The 17,593-nt window shown below is 41.1% G+C and overlaps 3 protein-coding genes across 3 annotated transcripts; 1 reads left to right on the top strand and 2 right to left on the bottom strand.

The window, feature by feature from the left end:
- Positions 1-87: 87 nt before the first annotated feature.
- LOC127770677 (arginase 1, mitochondrial) lies at positions 88-4,314 on the bottom strand. The gene is made up of 6 exons (XM_052296485.1): positions 4,009-4,314; positions 2,458-2,617; positions 2,236-2,369; positions 1,807-2,016; positions 1,384-1,494; positions 88-543 (listed from the first exon to the last, which is right to left on the bottom strand). Exons 1-6 carry the CDS (start codon positions 4,153-4,155, stop codon positions 283-285), a joined length of 1,023 nt encoding a protein of 340 aa, XP_052152445.1. The 5' UTR covers positions 4,156-4,314; the 3' UTR covers positions 88-282.
- A 6,316-nt stretch (positions 4,315-10,630) lies between these two features.
- LOC127769694 (21 kDa protein-like) lies at positions 10,631-11,535 on the top strand. Its single transcript, XM_052295311.1, has one exon. It carries the CDS (start codon positions 10,745-10,747, stop codon positions 11,384-11,386), a length of 642 nt encoding a protein of 213 aa, XP_052151271.1. The 5' UTR covers positions 10,631-10,744; the 3' UTR covers positions 11,387-11,535.
- Positions 11,536-14,625: 3,090 nt separating this feature from the next.
- Positions 14,626-16,167, bottom strand: LOC127770094 (uncharacterized). The gene has a single exon (XM_052295768.1). The coding sequence runs from the start codon at positions 16,165-16,167 to the stop codon at positions 14,626-14,628; it is 1,542 nt and encodes a 513-aa protein (XP_052151728.1).
- Between the last annotated feature and the right edge of the window lie 1,426 nt (positions 16,168-17,593).

The following is a 17,593-nucleotide window of genomic DNA, read 5'->3' as shown; positions in this document are numbered from 1 at the left end:
TCAGCATGTTGCCCGAAAGCACGACAAAAACGGTTCATATGCATTCTTCTAGCACACGATGATGAGGGGTAACCATAACATCACAAGTGCAAAATGGAGGCAAACATTATTGCAACCTAATGAGTATATAAATGACTGTCACATGCAAAATCTGGCATAGCTGATGTCTACTACATAGGAACCTAGACTAACAGCTAAAGGAGTCTGGGAATCATCCTCTTTGCTGCTTCAGACTCAACGGGTTGGTTGGTGATATGATATGCCCTGAATCTGAATGGATGCTCACTTGGAGATCTTGGCTGTGAGCTCCCGGACCAGCTTGGCTGCAACCATAGCCGTCATCCCGTCCACCGTGTCACGCTGCGGGTTGAACTCCACCACATCTCCGGCGACAACATCTCCTTGCAGGTTATGGAGGATGTTGAGCACGTCGCGGAAGGAGAGGCCTCCTGGCTCAATGTGAGAGACACCTGGCGCGAATGCGGGATCGAGGCAGTCCACGTCAACTGAGATGTACACTCCCTTCACACCTTCCCCAAGTTTCTGCCAATAAATAAAAAGAATAAGTTAGACATTTGGATAAAAGGATATCCATGCTATGGATCCCAACTGGGAAATACATATACATAGATTGGATGGCATCAAAATTTTACTTTGGAAAATAAATAAAACATTGGCTTAATCCTAAGTTCCACTTGTGAACCTTCCTTTTTCAGCTGGTTAAATACAACAATGACAGGTAACAGGGTGACTTTCCAACAGATCTTGATGGTTTTGACAAGGTAACTGTCACTCTGCCACTTTATTTTTTAAGCAATTTTATGAATAGCTATTTCCACAAGGCACACTACAAAGCCCATCGACTGATGAAGTTTGGTTATAAAAACAGATTAGGGAGCCAATGCGAACGGCCCCTTGCCAAATTTTGGTGACAAACCAAGTTAATGGCAAATCTTGGTCCAAGCTACCAAAGTTTCCTAGGTTAACATCGCCAAAGCATTGAAAGTTCAAACTAGACACCCATGGCCTTGGTTGCCAAGCTGTTGTAGACAAGGCTGTCCAAACAGAGCATCTACGAATAGATTACAGCATTAAACTTAATCCCATGAAAGTTTATCTAACATTATGGTAGAGGTATCAGAGTTGCAACTTTAAGAGAGACCAAAAGCTGTGGAGGAAGTAACGGAGCCCAAAAGGACCCTAAAACTCCTTTGGGCCAAATAGATACATTAGTATGTTTAAATGAATGGCCAAGTGCAAATTTGCAATTATCACACTACAAAGAATCATAACACACATCAATACTATATGTCCCCAATCATCATATTAAAATTACCCAGGTGATTGCAAAGACATTGACGTGGTTATTTTTAGTAAAATTACCAGACTTTCAAGCTTCTCCCTATCTTTTGAAAAAGTGCGCATCTCATACTGTTCCACACCAAATCTCTTCCCCTGCTCACGCCCTTCTTTGGTAATTGATCTGATTCCAACCTGAAAACCATCAGGATTAAAGGTGAAACCATATTTTCAGAGCAATGATAGCTGCGCTAGTTATAGAGAAGATTATAACCCAATATTTCAATATTGTGTTTGTATTTTCCTTCTCCTTAAATTTGGGCTTAAAAATAAAAGAGATACTTCATTCATTCGTTCGTTCATTCAATAGTAGTCCCTTTGTTTAGATAAACATCCATTCAGTAGTACTATGATAGTTCTGGAATGCAGAACTCAAAGATATACAAGTGGGATACCAACCCTCCTGGTGATTCCCTCAAAAAACAACGAAAAGCTGTATAAAAGTACCTGTAGAAGCCTCCTAGCATAACCTCCTTCCATTATTCTTGCAAATGAAGAAGCATGCGAATAGATGTTTCCTTCAAAAGCATCGTAGATATCTGGATGTGCGTCAAGGTGAAGAATGTCAACAGGTCCACCAAGCTTTTCAGACACAGCCCTAACAACTGGATAAGATATTGAGTGATCGCCTCCCAGGACCAATGGCCGAAGAGGATCCTACATAAAAGTATGGCATAGTTAATAAATTACTCTGCTTCAATAGCTTTTAAGTTTTGTCCAAGCAAATATTTGTCCTAAAATTAATTAAGATGTATGTCAGACTTCACCAGATCCTTAAATAAACTTCAAAAAATTATGCTAACTACTGTCAAGGAAATAGCTGAGATGATCGACAAACAAGTTTTTGAAACAAGCATGGTGGGATAATGTGCTCACTTCCTCCATCACTGTTTTGACAGACTCGCTTACAACATTCATCAATCTGTCATCTTCAACACCACAGTCACGAATCTCTTGTATGGGGACATCACCAACATCTGTTAGCACTCGAGGATCATTGAGTTCTTTGCCTGAACAACAAGAAGGCAAGGCATATTTCAATAAATGCTTATTGTATACAAGATATGCTACTATATAGTTTGAACACGTTAACTGTACCTTCTTCCGTGCTAGAGTTGGTACTTCCACACCAAATGGCTTCCCTTATCCGGGGAGGAGCAAATGCAGGTCCCTGTAAGAACGATGAGTTGTGACCAAGAGGAACACCTAAGAGGCATGCTGAAGCTTTCACACCACCAAGAGCACGCAGCAACTCTGCCTGCACACAAGCAAAAGTTCCAAGTCAGGGTTGGCAGAGTTGTCAGAAATGTTACAAGATTAATTAAAAGATTTGATCCTAGAATGAAGTAATCTTGTAGAAACTGAAGTATAAAATCTTTAGAATCTGAAAAAAAAAAACACTAAGACTAGTTTGCAGAGAATGTACGATTAATGCCACTCTCAATGAGCCATAGGTTTATTTACGAACTCAAACAAAGTAGCTCCAAATGTTAAACTTTTCCATCTCTAATTTGTTAGGTATTCAGGTGCAACATGGTAAACATAATTGCTTCAGAGAAAGAACATAAATCTGTAGATTAAGCTAAGAGGACGTTGGATTACAGCTGAAGCAAAGGCTGAAAGCAATGCTGTGTGCGAAGGACCATCTTTGACCATATCTTAGTCCTTTGGCCCACTAAATAATTTTGATATGAGCCTTAAAAGGACTCAATCGTTACATAAGTTGCAGACAAAAAAAATAACACTTGAGGTAGCATATATAAAATGAGCTGCAAACAAAAAAACACTTGAGGTAGCAGATGTAAAATGTAGGTGTACAGATCCAACCCATGTATCCATTACGCATTCGCGATATGATTTGAAAGCCTGGTAGATGGTCAATTAATGATTGATTAAATTTCACAGAAAAGAAGAAAAAACAGGTCATACAACAGTCAGTTCATGACAAAGCCAAGGGTCGTATTAATGATAGTCCTGTATCTTGTCCTACAATTTGAGGGAAGAGATGATTGTAAAGGTTAGCCACTTAATTTCTTGTGTGGAGTACTTGTGCTGTTGAAAGTCTGGTCCTACAACATTTGGTGCGTGTTGAATCGACTTAAAAGCAACATAAGTAAAAAAAAAAAAGGGGTTTGGGTAGTACAGGTGGGTGGGGGTTTCAGAATCAAATGCGACATCAGAGCAGTGTTGTAAGGATGCCCCCTATCTGAACGCAAGTGCTATATTATGGTTGTTGCATTAAGAGATTATTATTACTGGTAGTAAGTCAGTAAAGTTAAGTAGCAAAAAAAAAAAATTTTGGGTGCACAAGTGCAGAGAGAGAGAGAGAGATCAAGTGTGAGAACAACAGAATGGTGTATAATTAACTAATCGATTAGCAGTAGCAGGATACAGTGTTAACAAAGGGAGAGCACATGCTACCACTAGTAAAAGGAAAAGAAAAGAAAAGAAAAAGACCGGGTGATACTGACACTAAACATGATTACCCATTAACTGGGCAAATATAAATAAATAAAAGAAAAAGGGGGTGAAATCGAACCGAGAGGAATATGCAGCTTTTTTAAAAAAGAAGGGGAACCTGGAGAAAGAGGATCGCTGAAAAGCAGGATGAAGATGAAATGGGTGGGGAGAGAGAGAGAGAGAGAGGACCTTGAGCTTGGCGCGCTCGCGGATGAGGGTGAGGGAGGCGTCGATGACCCGGCTCTGGCCGCGCTCCAGGGCGTCCGCCGACACCTTGGCGGCGCTGAGCCGCCGGACGTGGTGGATCCACCTGGTGCCCGCCGCCACGCCGCCCATATCCCCCCTTCGCTCCGCTCGACGTCGATCGATCTCGATGGAGGATTCGGGATTTGGGGATGGGATTTGGAGAGGAGAGGGGATCGATCGAGCGAGCGAGGCAACAATAATGCAGTGCACCGCCCCGCCGGAAATGGCACGCCGCGACAAGAATAAGTACGCACGCAACGCAACGCCAAGAGACGCGTGTGTAAACTACGTTTCCTACTATCACGCCAGCCGCCGCTCTGTTCCGTTCTCTTTCCCTCTCTATCTTTCTTTTCTTTTTACAAAGTCCAATTGGCGTCCCCTATCGAATTATCGAGTTTCTACAGCTAATTCCTCAATATTGACATCAGTGTTAGGTGATGTGACATCTACGTCCCACTTATAATTAGAGAAAAAAAATTAAATAATGTGGAACTCACATATTAGGAAAAAAAATATCCCTACACTTATTGCCCCTCTCTCTCTCTTCCGCTCTTCTCCTGCAGGATGCAGGGCAGTACGCACCAATAACGAGCTCCCCATCCATCCAAATCGACGAGGAGGATCATGGTCTCAAGGTTGAGGTCAACTACGAGACGTGGTGGGCTGATGTCGTCGATGTCCTCTACGACGTTGGTGAAGAGGGAGCGGATGGGGACATGTAATGAGGAGGAGAAGAGTGTCTTGGGGGTGGTGGAGAGGAAGAAGCGTGGTGAGCTGAGTAGTGGGATTTGGAGGAGTGCAATGGAGGATACCTTAGGAATATCGGCAAGGCAGCCAATCGAGAATGGGATCTCTATGGATCCAACGACCATGGGCCCATGGCAAAGGTGAAGAGGAGGCAGCAGCCCAAGCCAGCGGTTGTCATCTTCTTGCCTCATCGACAACCACCATTGTTGAGGTCCATCGAGGTAGGGGGGTGTCAACGAATGCTTGCCACCGTCATGGTAGTTGGACAACGTCGATGACATGGAGGCTACTCCTATGGCCTCAACGTTAGCTGCAGGGGCGGAGCAAGGAGTAAGGCAACTAGGGCTAGAGCCCTACTCCTGGCCCTAAATACCCATCGAAATAACATTCTAAAATTTGAAAAATTAGAAGAAGAAAAGATAAGCCTGTGAAAATTACATCAATTGAACCGTAAGCTGGAGAAATTTTTGGCTCCACCACTAGCTAGCTAGATGAGAGGATGAGGGAGAGAGAGGATTGTGACATCCTAACCCAATTAGAATAAGACATGTGTGGCACATACAAGCTATGTGCATGTTTAGTAAGAGAGGAACCAAATTATAAGGGTTTATCCCTCCGACCATATCACTTTTGGATTAACCCTTTTACACGAAATAATAATGAAAGTGTAAGTGAAGTGGTATGTATAAGTGGACATGTCCGTCGGATAGACTAGCTACGCAGTTCTTGTGGGAGGGCTGTTACAAGGATAATGATAGTGATGAAAGGATGACACGTTAGGCCTCATGTTTTTCTTTTCTTCCCTTATGATTGACATATGTGTACCATTATTTTTATTTATTTATTCTTAATTGTTATGTCATGTAAGTGCCACCGTATTAGATGGGATTAAGTCAATATACCACGTTGGCTAAAATTGTTGTCAAAACCACATTGGGACTATATTAGTACTGGTTTTTGAGGATGAAGAATGTGTCTTACTCGGTTTTATGGTTGAAGGACACAAGGGAACTTGACACTTAAGGGATTTAAAGTGAACCTTTTTTTCCCGTACAGATGTTGATGGAGTGATTTGGAGAACAAGAGCAGGCCCGAATCCAGAATTTGGGCTAACAAGAGCAGGGCTACCAGAACCAAAATGATATGGGCCAGGTCCACATTTCATCGTCAAGTTTTGTGCAAGTTGGCATCAAGTATTAGCCCGTATAATAAGGCCCAGCTAACATAAGGCTATTCACAGTGCAAGCACCGGTTGCCCGGATCCTAATAAAAAAGTTGGTCCAAAGACACTCATCCCCACAGTACAAGTATCTATATTTGTGTGGCTCAATTGGATGGAGACACTGGTGAAGGAAACCCAGTCCATAGTGCACGTGACCCTACCACGAGGACACATCACCTACCCGCGTGGACTCGTTTCCCATTCCATCGCTCTCGCCCCTCCTCCCCACCGCTTCTTCTCCGCCCCGCTCCTCCTCCTCCACGCGTGGCGGCTTTCTTCCTCCTCCTTCTCGGCCGCCGCCTCTGCCGTCTCTGGCGCCGATGGAGCTGGTTCCAATGGCAGCGGCGGCGGAGGAGACGCGGTGTCGGGCAGAGCCCACTCTCTCCTCAGCGTGCTCGTCCTCGGCGTACGCCACCTCCTCTCCCTCGTTCTTGGCGGCGGCACGCCGGTGCGCGTGCGGCCGTCGGTTCTTGGCGGCGGGAGGCGTCCCCGGCTGCCGTGGCGGCGTCGGCCACCACCACCGGCCTTTTGATCTATATGCACTGCTTCTGTTTGTAGAAATGCTTGTGTGCTTGCAGTATTGTCTTGTGGGTTGTTTCTTGGGTTTTTTGTAATTGTATGTATGGCCATTGTTGTTATGGGAGGAGGAAGAAAGGGTGAGAGCTCTCATGATATATTGCTTGGCTTTTCCAAGTCCATGGCCTGTTTCAGTAGTAGCTAGGGATAAAGATCAAGAAAAGGCCTTCTTCTTGTTAGCTCCTTTTGCATTGCATCCCTTTTTTTTTTTGCCTGCACTCTTTGTTTCATGTCTTTGTGGTTTCTTTGGTCTGAGGAGCAAGTTCATTCCCTTTTTTTTTATTTGAAAAAGGTCTATTCCTTTTGAATTCTCTCATTTCCATCTTGTTCTTGCAATCTTACTAACCCCAAACTGAGGAAGAAGCTAGTACAATGCGTGCAAGGCAAAAATCCGGCGCAGGAGCGGAGGAATCAGTGGCGGGAGAAGGAAATCGGTGTGGCAGGAGATGATTTTGGAGGGCGAATCAGAGATTTTGCCAGAGGAATGGGCGCGAGGTCACGGGTGGGCAAAGCCACGCTGCCCACAGCGCGCGTTCATGCCGATTTCGTCGCCGCGCGCTCGCTCGTCTCTGCGAGGTTTTGCAGTCCTCAGTTTGGAGACGAGAACCCTAGGTTGCTCACGGGCGCGCCCTCCACGTCGACGCGAATCCATCATGGCACAAGTAGGAACCGGTCTAGCTGTGTGCACTGTGAAAGGCCTAATCTCTAGCTACCTCAGCCTCTGAATTTTTTATTTGTATATTTATTTTTTAAAAAATTATAAAAACATTTTTTGTTCTAAAAATACATAAATATATTCCTAACGCCCTAAGATGGTGATTTATAAAAATCACCCTTCCAGAAGGCAGCAATGGCAAGGGCTGTAAGTGTAGATTTTATAATTGCATTTAGACTCTTCCAATCAATTTTAATTGCTACAGAAACTAGTGATGCTTATTTAACACTCCAGACAACTTTAAATGAAAAAGTAATAGACTACAAAGTTGTAGATTTCATTTAGACCAATAACTTTTATATAAAGCTTTTTTCGTCGGAGGTCATTTGAAATGTCTATATGAGATTTTGTCAAAATAGATTTTTATTTTGAAATGAATATTTGGACTCCTAAATGATATTAAATAGAAAAAAAATATGTTCACTACTAGTATACTACAAGAGCATCCAAAGGTTTGGAACAGTCACAGCAAAACAGCCACAGCTCCTCCTAACATCACGGCAATCTAACTACCAACTACTAACATGTAGCATCACCTTCTCAGATTCTCTAGATCCTCCTGTCAACTTTCTTCCACGACAGCTTTCAATGCAATCTTTCTGTGCTGTGCGTTTGGAGAGGACAGAGAGAAAAGGTCTCGTTTCTCAAACTCTTAAATGTATTTTTTTTATTTTTATATAAAAGTTACTTTAAAAACATATTAATTTATTTATAAAATTTAAAATTATTAATACTCAATTAATATGGGTAAATGGTTTACCTAGTCTGACGTATCTTCGTAATCATTCCCTTTTTTCTATCTTCTTTAATACTCCCTAAGGCCCTAAGGCCCTATTTAGATCCTACACTAAAATTTTTCATCTTGTCACATCGAACGTTTGAACACGTGCATAAAGTATTAAATATAAGCTAAAAAAATAATTAATTGCATAGATTGCGACTAATTTGCGAGACGGATCTTTTAAGCCTAATTGCTCCATGATTTAACAATGTGGTGCTACAGTAAACATTTGCTAATGATAGAATAATTAGGCTTAATAAATTCGTCTCGCGGTTTACTGACGGATTCTGTAATTAATTTTTGTATTAGTGCTCGAACACCCCATTTGACACATTAAATAATACCCGATATGACACGCCAAAACTTTACACTTCTAGATCTAAACACCCCCTAAGTCTCCACGCATCTTATACATTAATTGCAACTATTTTTAAGGCTGTGTTCATTTGTGAGACTAGATGAAACCTGATATGTTGCTGCGGGAATTTACTATGATAACAAAAGGTAAAAATAATATGGAAAATAGTTTAAACAACAAAAGCTTACATAAGTTGGTGTGATTTAAATTTAAATAGTATACAAAACGATGATTCAAATGTAAAAGTAAGATGATGTGGTTTTATAATAGAACAAAAGAAGAAAGATAATTTAGGCCATACAACTAAGAGCTAAAAAAAAGATGATATGGCCTAATGAGATAAGAAAAAGGAGAGATAATTTGAATCATAGATTAATCAATCTAAGGACTAAAAATAATTGATGTGGTATGGCTTAATAAGAGAAAATTGAAATAGCATTAACTAAGTGAGGATGAACTTTATTGTTATATAGGATTTTGTAAAAATAATAAAGGGATATATATTGAAATATTATGTGAATTATGTGGGATTACTTAACATGCTTGCATTTTAAATCTCTAGACTTTAATAAATTAAAAAATTATAGATAATATAGCATGCTTGCATGATGCTTAAATGTAATAATTGTTAGTGGATGATGATGCGAAATTTTTGCATATTAAGTTTTAGGATTCAGTTGGCTATAACTTTATAGTTTATAGTAAGAGATGATTTGGTTGAGAATTGTTTGCGACATGTAAAACGAGAAAGTTCTTTAATAAGATTAAGCATTAAATTTTATAAACTTAAAAAGTATATTTATTTAACTTGTAAGAAAAAACTTATACGCAAAAAGGCATTTTGGGTAAATGGATATTCTGTTAATGTGCCTTTTTGAGGAAAAAATTATTATCTATATCTTGCCCCCCTCTTCGTTATTCCTTGATCTATTCTCATTTTACCATGAGAAGAGATTAATTATTCTGTCCTTTTTTTATAACGTTGGTTAGTTCAATTTTAAACTAGCCAACGTCATATATTAAGGAAATAAAGTAATATTAATTATTTTAAGCTTTAAAACTAAAATAATATATTTTTTTAGAAAACTTTTATATAATACTTTTTAAGAAAAATATAACATTTACTTGTTCAAAACGCGTGCAATCAGAAAACTAGAGACTGTTTACTCTAGCTTCATCATAGAGTATAGATAGAAAATCATCGGGGGAATTCCTTATATGCCATTCGAAATTGACCAGTTTCTTTATATGGCACTTAAAATTGGCTTCTCCCTTTTATACCACTGATTCAAGTTTTTCCACCCTTTTATGCCACTCCCATCACTATACCGTTTGTTGACCGCTAGTCAAATGTTAGTTTTTCCATAAATGACCAATATGTCCTCTCAACTAAAAAATGTGTAAACTTCAAAAATTCATAACTAATTTATTTTAAATCCTTTTTCATGAATAAAATTTTGTCAGAATCAGTGAAAAATGCTCTTTATATTAAAAAAATTGTTGGAAAGCTGCATGTTTCATGTTTTTATTGAGAATATAAAAAATTGATTTTTTTACCACCACCGTCACAAATGAATTTTCAATAAAAACATGTAACATGTCGTCCATGCCACAGTGAACTAATCATAGCTTCAGATTAATTGTTATTCATATATATACATTGATACTCGTTATTCTTGATAGTACTAGTATTAGATTGTCATCGATATATTTTATATGGCTAATGTATAATGTATTCTATTTTTTCATTCTCATATATTTGTTATCGCACATCTTATGGGAGGTGCATGAAGGTTCTAGAATACCCATTGATACTGTTAGCTTTTTTTTACTAATTTTTTTTCTCTTATAATGTTGATGTTTATTTAAAGACGTGGGTCGTGGTGATGACATCTTGTATTCCTTTTCACTAATGTAGATACACATTTATCCAAAATTCTTTCATACCAGTATAAAACACATGATCAACAAGTGGTTGTCATTGCCTCATTGGAAATCCCTGGTATAAGACGGTAGGCGTGTTGGCAGTTTGCCACTACTGCCCTTGCTTGACTCGTTTGGTTGGTTGCCTAACGGAGTAACTAACAAAAAGAAAAAAAAATTCATGCTAAAACTTGAGCGTTGACCGCTTTGACTCCTCTTCTTTCTCCATCTTCGGTGCGTTCACATGCCAAGGGGGTGTAACGTGGCATTCAATTCGGTTAATAAAACCATGACCATTTCCATTTTTTCGTTCCCCATTCCTCAATTCAAACAAATCTCAACCAAAAATTAAAAATCATGGCCATCACACGCCGCCACCCTCCTCTCCTCCTCCTCTTCCTCGCCGTTGCCGCCGCCGCCACCATCGCCGGCGCGTCACAGTCCACCAGGCCCAGGCCGGCGGTGAGCCCGGCCGCGGCGGCGGACTTCGTGCGGCGGTCGTGCCGCGCGACGCGGTACCCGCAGGTGTGCGAGCGGAGCCTCATGCCGCAGGCCCCCGCGGTGGGGCGCAGCCCGCGTCTCCTGGCGCAGGCCGCGCTCACCGTCGGCGCCGACCGCGCGCGCTCCTGCTCGGGCTACCTCGGGGGCGGCGGCTCCTCCAGCTCGTCCAAGCGCTCCGGCGGCGGCGGCAGGGGCGGCGCGGTGGGGGACTGCGCGGACACGCTGCGGGACGCGGAGGAGCGGCTGCGGCAGTCGGCGGCGGAGATGAGCCGGATGGGGCGGTCGGGGAGCCCGCGGTTCGCGTGGCGGCTGAGCAACGTGCAGACCTGGGCCAGCGCCGCGCTCACCGACGCCTCCACCTGCCTCGACTCCCTCGCCACCTACGCCGCCCCCGGCATCGACGTCGACGCCCTCAGGAAGCGCGTCGTCGCCGTCTCCCAGGCCACCAGCAACGCCCTCGCCCTCGTCAACAACCTCGATCCGCACCACCACTTGTAATTACTCTAAATCACTCCCCTACGTGCACCTCTACAATCACTTGTATGTAGTAATAATCTCTCCTCCTTCCTCCTCTTAATCTCATCGCTCCTATCCTACACGTATTATGAATGCTTAATTATACTAGTAACTGCCTTGCTTCTTCCAAATTTCTTCTCTTCTTCTGCTTGGGGATGTGTGTGTAACTGTATCTTCTTGTCTTTTCTCTTCTTTGCTTTCTTGTTTTCTTTTCTGGAAGTTGCTAGCGTTAATCTCTTCTTTCAGAAGAGGTTGTAGTACTGCCTTTCAGTTTGGATATCTTAACTGTACGGAACCAGAGCAGCTTTAATTAAAAGAGTAATATATACAATAAGTTAATAATGACCCTAACATTCTTTCTTCTTAGGATCAAACAGGAAACAAAAGATTTGTTGTCTTGTGTTCGTTTAGGGGTATTAATTGATACTTAGTTGATGGATGATGATATTTTTTGAACTAGAGTGTGCGTTCTGCATGTGTAAACAGATGCGATAGCTGATCGATCCAGAAATGAAAAGGAAAAAAAAAGAAACCAACATATTATGGTTGCATTATTGCATATGTTTTGCATTTGCATGTAGTGGTCTGATGACTAGCTAGGTCCTAACTCACTCCACTAGCTATTAATTTGCTGGCTTCACTTAATTATTGTACCTTCTTTTGATTAGCTCTATCTTCCCTCTCTTCTTCTTCGTCATCGTCGTTGTGTTGGCCTCTTGAGGGAGAAAATGTCGGTTTCCTAGACAGTACGTTTTGTTTGGTGCCTGACTGACTGATCGACGAGTCTCGTCGTACGCTGCCACTCGTGGGGTCGATCCACCGGCAGCCAAATTTTACCAGCATACTTGTATATATATATTTGGGTTACGGTTACGTACCCATTCCACACGTACTGATAGTATGGTGTCGGTGAGGCGAACAGATGGAGATGGAGGATCTTTAGTTTTGAGTGCTTTCATATGCAGCCTGCAGGACCAGGACCAGGAGGAGCCAATGCAAGCAGCTATGATTATTGATTAGTGTCCTGGATTTTTTTTAAAAGAAAAAGGCTAATTCTAATATAGTATACTCCCACCGTTTCAGAATAAATTCACTTTTAGCTCATCCCGTTTGTTTCAAAATAAGTTTTCTATAAAAGAGAAATAGTTGTTTGGGGATTTAGAAAGAGAGGGTATTCTAGTCTATTTTACTTTGTATTGGTATATGTGAAATGAAATGAACTTATTTTGAGATCGAAGGGTGTATGTAGCAGGGAATATGTGGGACACCAACGTCAGTTGTTGGTACTTGTCTTTAAGTAATTGTCCCTGAATTATTTGTCCCTCCATTCTATTTTACGTGTATAGTAGTAACTATATTTTTTTTCCAAGAAAATATCTAGTACTATTATATATTTTCGTCTGTGGGATCTTATTAGTACTTTTACATAGCATATTAGGGCTTATTCGGTTCACATGATTTCCAAATCACAGGAATAGGAAAAACGTAGGAATAATGTAGGAATGCACGTGCAAAACAAAGGATTGGAACACAGGAATTTTTCCTCCACCGAGCTAAACAAAAGAGGATAGAGTAGATGTTTTCATTCCTATGGAATTAGTACATTTTGGAGGATTTTTAGAGGATTGGAATAGTGTTCCTATGGAAAATTTTCCTTTGAATCCTACAAACCAATGCATGAATAGTGCTTATTCCAAAGGAATTGAGATTTCCTTTAGAAATCCTTCAAAACGAATAAGTCCTTAGTGAGTTCAGATTTCAACTGCACATATTGCAAAGTTGCAACCTCTTTGAGAATGCGGACAGTACAGTACAAGTGTTGTGCATTGCCTAATTGCAATGCCAGCGGTGGACCTTCATTCCTTCAATTTCGTACCACCTACACTACTGTACTACTACTTCTAGTACTATGTACTGTTTCACACTAGTGGAGTACAGTATATGACTAGTATAGTGTGTTCACTTGATTGTATCCGTAATTTATTAGACATAACAGTACGTTACGTAGGCTATATATATACTTTGTGGTTTTGTTGGTGCATTTGTGGTTATGGCAGTAAACCTATGAAATTTTTTTGATGGGGTAGGAATTTGATGATGGTAATAACATCGATCAATAGTCAGCAGCAAAGTGAAGAAACGAAAATAGTAGTAGCACGCACTGACTGAATGGAGTGCTGATAAAACAAATACTCCTACTACATCAAGTTCTGGTACAGGTCAGGTGGAGAGCTAGCTAAAACTTGCTTTTTAAGCCCGTGGTTATCCTCTAATCTGTGCGCAACTCGCTTATTTTCATGTAATAACCATGCGTGGCATCCATTATGCATGCTACTTTACCTAACCAATTACAATAACTTACCAATTCACCTGAGACAGCACTACCAAGTTTGTTCAAATTGAATCTAATCAAGCAATCAAATCGGAGATAACAATGTGTAGCTTGGGTGCATTTTGTACACGAGAATATAAGCTTCCAGATTGAGTTCTTGATTGAATTTTGAGGTAAAACTAGTGCCATAACAAACTTGCAGAGATAAGATGAGAGGCATTTCAGGTTCATACTGTGCCAACCAACAACCAGAGAAGGCTGAGATCTGATTCAATTTATAAGTCCAGAGAAGCGTCACCTTCTGTTGCATGTCTCTGTCTTTGCCATGCAGTGCAGACATGGCTACATGCTGCTGCACATACAGTGTCCTTATCACTGGACCAGCATGGACCCCTGATCGATCCAACAAAGCATGATCCAAGCCATCAATCGCCACCATTTTTATGCAAACAGGAAATGAGCAGGATGGATGGATGAATGAAGAATGAAACTTCACGATAACTGAAACCATCTGCAAGACACTGAAAAGTCTTTGTACCTGAAGATACAACATACTACGACAGTATAGTATATGTAGAAAAGGCCGCTTTGTTCAGAACAAGAGGGAAATCAAATCCCCCAAATACAGTAGTACATGAGTTTCACAGCAATTGTACAGAAATGGCTATCAGAGTTTTGTATGCTAGATTGGCTACAAACATATATAGTCACGCAAATATTATTTGCAGATAGTTCACGTGGAAATCTAAATTAGGGAAAGAAGTAAAATTTCTTGCAAAATTACCGTGGCCACATCATGTAAGAAACAAGGACTGTACGATTTCCCTTGCAGACAACATAAGCCGTTCGATCTTTCAGTACTTGGTTTAACCTCCTCATAATAAATCTTTTAGTTTCTATGATTGAGCCATGCCATGAACAAGCCCAGCAAATTATCTGACGAACGCAGATCCAAGAATTTGAGGAAATCTCTCGCTACCTGCTTCCAACACTGCCCATTCTTTATCTGCTCCTGCATTTGAAGCCCCCTGATCTTGTTCATCCTGCCTTGCCGCCGCGTGGTTCTGCGAGCTTGTGGAGGTGTCGCCATGCTTGTCTTCTCCACACTTAGGTGTGCACTGCCATGTTTGGATTTCCAGTACATCTGGTATGTCGTTGCCTCAGCATTGTGGTAAAGGTAGTTGATTGCCTTGGGCAGCAACATCTCGTCCAGTTGGTGAGGATGAACATCTACATGCCCCTTCTGCTGCTTCTCTCCATCGATTGCTTCTAATGCATAGCTCTCGGCTGCGCTAGTAGGTTCCAGGTCTTCAACAGAGTCATGTGGCATGAAGAGAAACCAAAGCTTCAAAAGAGGGAATTTCTCCAGTGAAGATGTGCCGTATCTGATGATTGATGATCCTTGCAAGTTGTTGTATTCAGACAGTGAGATGTGACACTGCAAAAATACTTGAATGACTGGTTCTGGAAATATGCTTGACAGACTACTACTTTTTGTGTAGCTGCTGCTGCTGCAAGCAGGAATGTATCCTTTGGAGCAGCACAATGGATCTGGCCGGAACCATTGAGTCAAGGTGGTCTGAACATTGTCCCAGTGTTCCATGCTTCCATATTCATGGTATGGTGGCAACCATGAGAAATCTTGCGTAGGGAGCTGAGTGAGTTCCCTGACAACAATCTCGGCTGTGGACTTGAAGTGAGGTGTGACTGACTGTAAGCATTTGACTGTAATTCCCATGACGTCTGTACTTTCTGAAAGACGCAGTATGAATCCTAACCGAAAACTGTTCTTGGGCACCTTGCAATCTTCATAGACAAAGAACAGCATGGCCTCTAGTCCACGCTCCTCAAAACTCATAGGGCGTATACTGAAGAAATGGTATTGACTTCCATCATGCAATGTTTGATATCTTAGAGATTTGCCTGCGAAAAGATGCGCAATAAGAGGGTCAAAGAACAAATATTGCCGTGGTCTCCCGCCTAGCTGCACAAACCTCAGAAAACTGTCAGCACTATCTGCAATCCTCTCAAATCTTCGAACAACAGCGTTGCTTGAGTAGCCATCATTATTGTGGCCGATGAATGAGACGACGAAAGATTTGGTTGCATGAGCAACACGTCTAGGAAATGAGGATTGCTTGACCTGCACTTCGATTTCTTTGTCTTCTAGAGCGCGTTGCTTGCATTTGCGCAACGTATCATCACATTCTTGAGACGCGCGCTTCAGTTTCTTCTGCCAACGTAGCAACGGCGTATCGGTGATCTGCCACTTGTTGGAAGTCTTAATCGCAGCCTCCAGCTTAATTTGCGCCATCTCCAGCCTCTCTATGTTATCTCCTTCGTTTGAATTATCCTCATACTTGCTGATAACACCAGAAAAGATTCCTCTGATAGCCTCCCCAACAATGGCAGATCTGACCGTCTCATCCATTTTGAGCTACCAATCTGTAAAACGGTGTCCTGCTACTAGAAGAGAAAGAACGGTAGCATTAGAATACTATTGGAGAACTACGAATAGATGAAAAGATATTGAAGTATGATGTTATCGCAATAGCATAAAAGATCACTCATACCAACCTTGCGGATTGATCTAGCAGAGAGCAAAGCTGGGTACTCTAGAAGTACTAGCTAGCAGTTGTGTCGTTGTAACCAATGTGTGGGATGGTTTCCAGAGGCTGGCCTTACATGGCTGTTGCCTCAACAACTATGTTGTTTGTTGTCCCTACTGTAACCTTGCTCTCCATTTCTTAATAAACTTTGGCTGGCATTCCATCGAGGCCCATTGGAACAAAAAAAAAAAAAGAGAGCGGATATCTGAATTTGCTTGCAAAAATGCTGTACTAGAACATGCAGTACAAGGGAGCCGAGTAAACCTATAAATAGACAAAGATAAGTTTTAAGGAGGAGAAGCATTAACAAATTGAAAAAAGGGATCAAACCTCATAAGTTGCATATGGTAAACAGAACATATAAAATAAGACCAAAGATAACGTTATATAGTGAATGATTTGTTTTACAAACAGCCATTGGCGGATTACACAAGAGCTTTTGTAGCTACCGATCATTTTCTGTTCATTTTGTATGAACAGAAAATTAGTGGATGTCCTGCACTCCACATTAGGTGGTAAGGACCTAGAAAAGGAACCATGTCTAGAGTTTTACATGTTGTTTTGAGAAAAATATGCTTCGTGGACTTGACTACGAACACTTTCTTTTGATGTCACCTGGAACTGAAGACTGAAAAAACAAATTTAAAACCATGTTAAGGACAAAAGAACAAGTAGTCTTCACAATTTTCTCCTATGTTGAAATCAAAATTGGTATTGGAATTGAAAGCTCTTTCTCTCCAGTAGAAGGAGAGATCATCAAAGTGGGGACTTAACTCTTAAGACTCAAGGTACCGTTTGGAAATTCACAGTACTGCATGGAACTGAAGAGTGCAGACCCTGTTTGGAATTCCAAAACAGTTTTGCAGGAATTATATATGATTGTTTTATTCCTCTAAAAGTGTAGTGCTGGATCCTGGATGGGCTACGGAGCAAAAACGGAGAAGGTATTCAAAAGGAAAATTTAGGAGTAAGTTTTTGCAGTTACCAGCCTAGCTACCAGTGAAATTTTTTTAGCAAAACTACCAGTAAATTTTGCAGGCTATGAAGTAAACAATCTATCTATTAACTTATTAAAGTAATATAAAAAGGAGCCTCCACGTTTGCTCTCACGGCATAGAAATTCCCACATTAATCGGAGAAAAAGAAAAAAGTAGAGTCCATATAGAAATATTATTTAAAAATTCAGAATTAGAAAATAAGGAATATTGGAAGAGAAGACTAGAGTCCATATAGGAAATACAATTTAGA

The sequence above is a fragment of the Oryza glaberrima genome, chromosome 4, assembly GCF_000147395.1.
Source record: "Oryza glaberrima chromosome 4, OglaRS2, whole genome shotgun sequence".
Classification (NCBI taxonomy): domain Eukaryota; kingdom Viridiplantae; phylum Streptophyta; class Magnoliopsida; order Poales; family Poaceae; genus Oryza; species Oryza glaberrima.
Note: the sequence above shows the minus strand (reverse complement) of the source record. Positions and strands in the feature narration are given on the sequence as shown.

Excerpts from the sequence above, each read along its gene's own strand:
- LOC127770677 (XM_052296485.1), bottom strand. The coding sequence starts at position 4,155 with ATGGGCGGCGTGGCGGCGGGCACCAGGTGGATCCACCACGTCCGGCGG. Across the intron at positions 2,017-2,235 it reads TCAAAACAGTGATGGAGGAA|GATCCTCTTCGGCCATTGGT; the intron begins GTGAGCACATTA and ends ACTTTTATGTAG. Across the intron at positions 544-1,383 it reads GGGAGAAGCTTGAAAGTCTG|AAACTTGGGGAAGGTGTGAA; the intron begins GTAATTTTACTA and ends ATTTATTGGCAG.
- LOC127769694 (XM_052295311.1), top strand. The coding sequence starts at position 10,745 with ATGGCCATCACACGCCGCCACCCTCCTCTCCTCCTCCTCTTCCTCGCC.
- LOC127770094 (XM_052295768.1), bottom strand. The coding sequence starts at position 16,167 with ATGGATGAGACGGTCAGATCTGCCATTGTTGGGGAGGCTATCAGAGGA.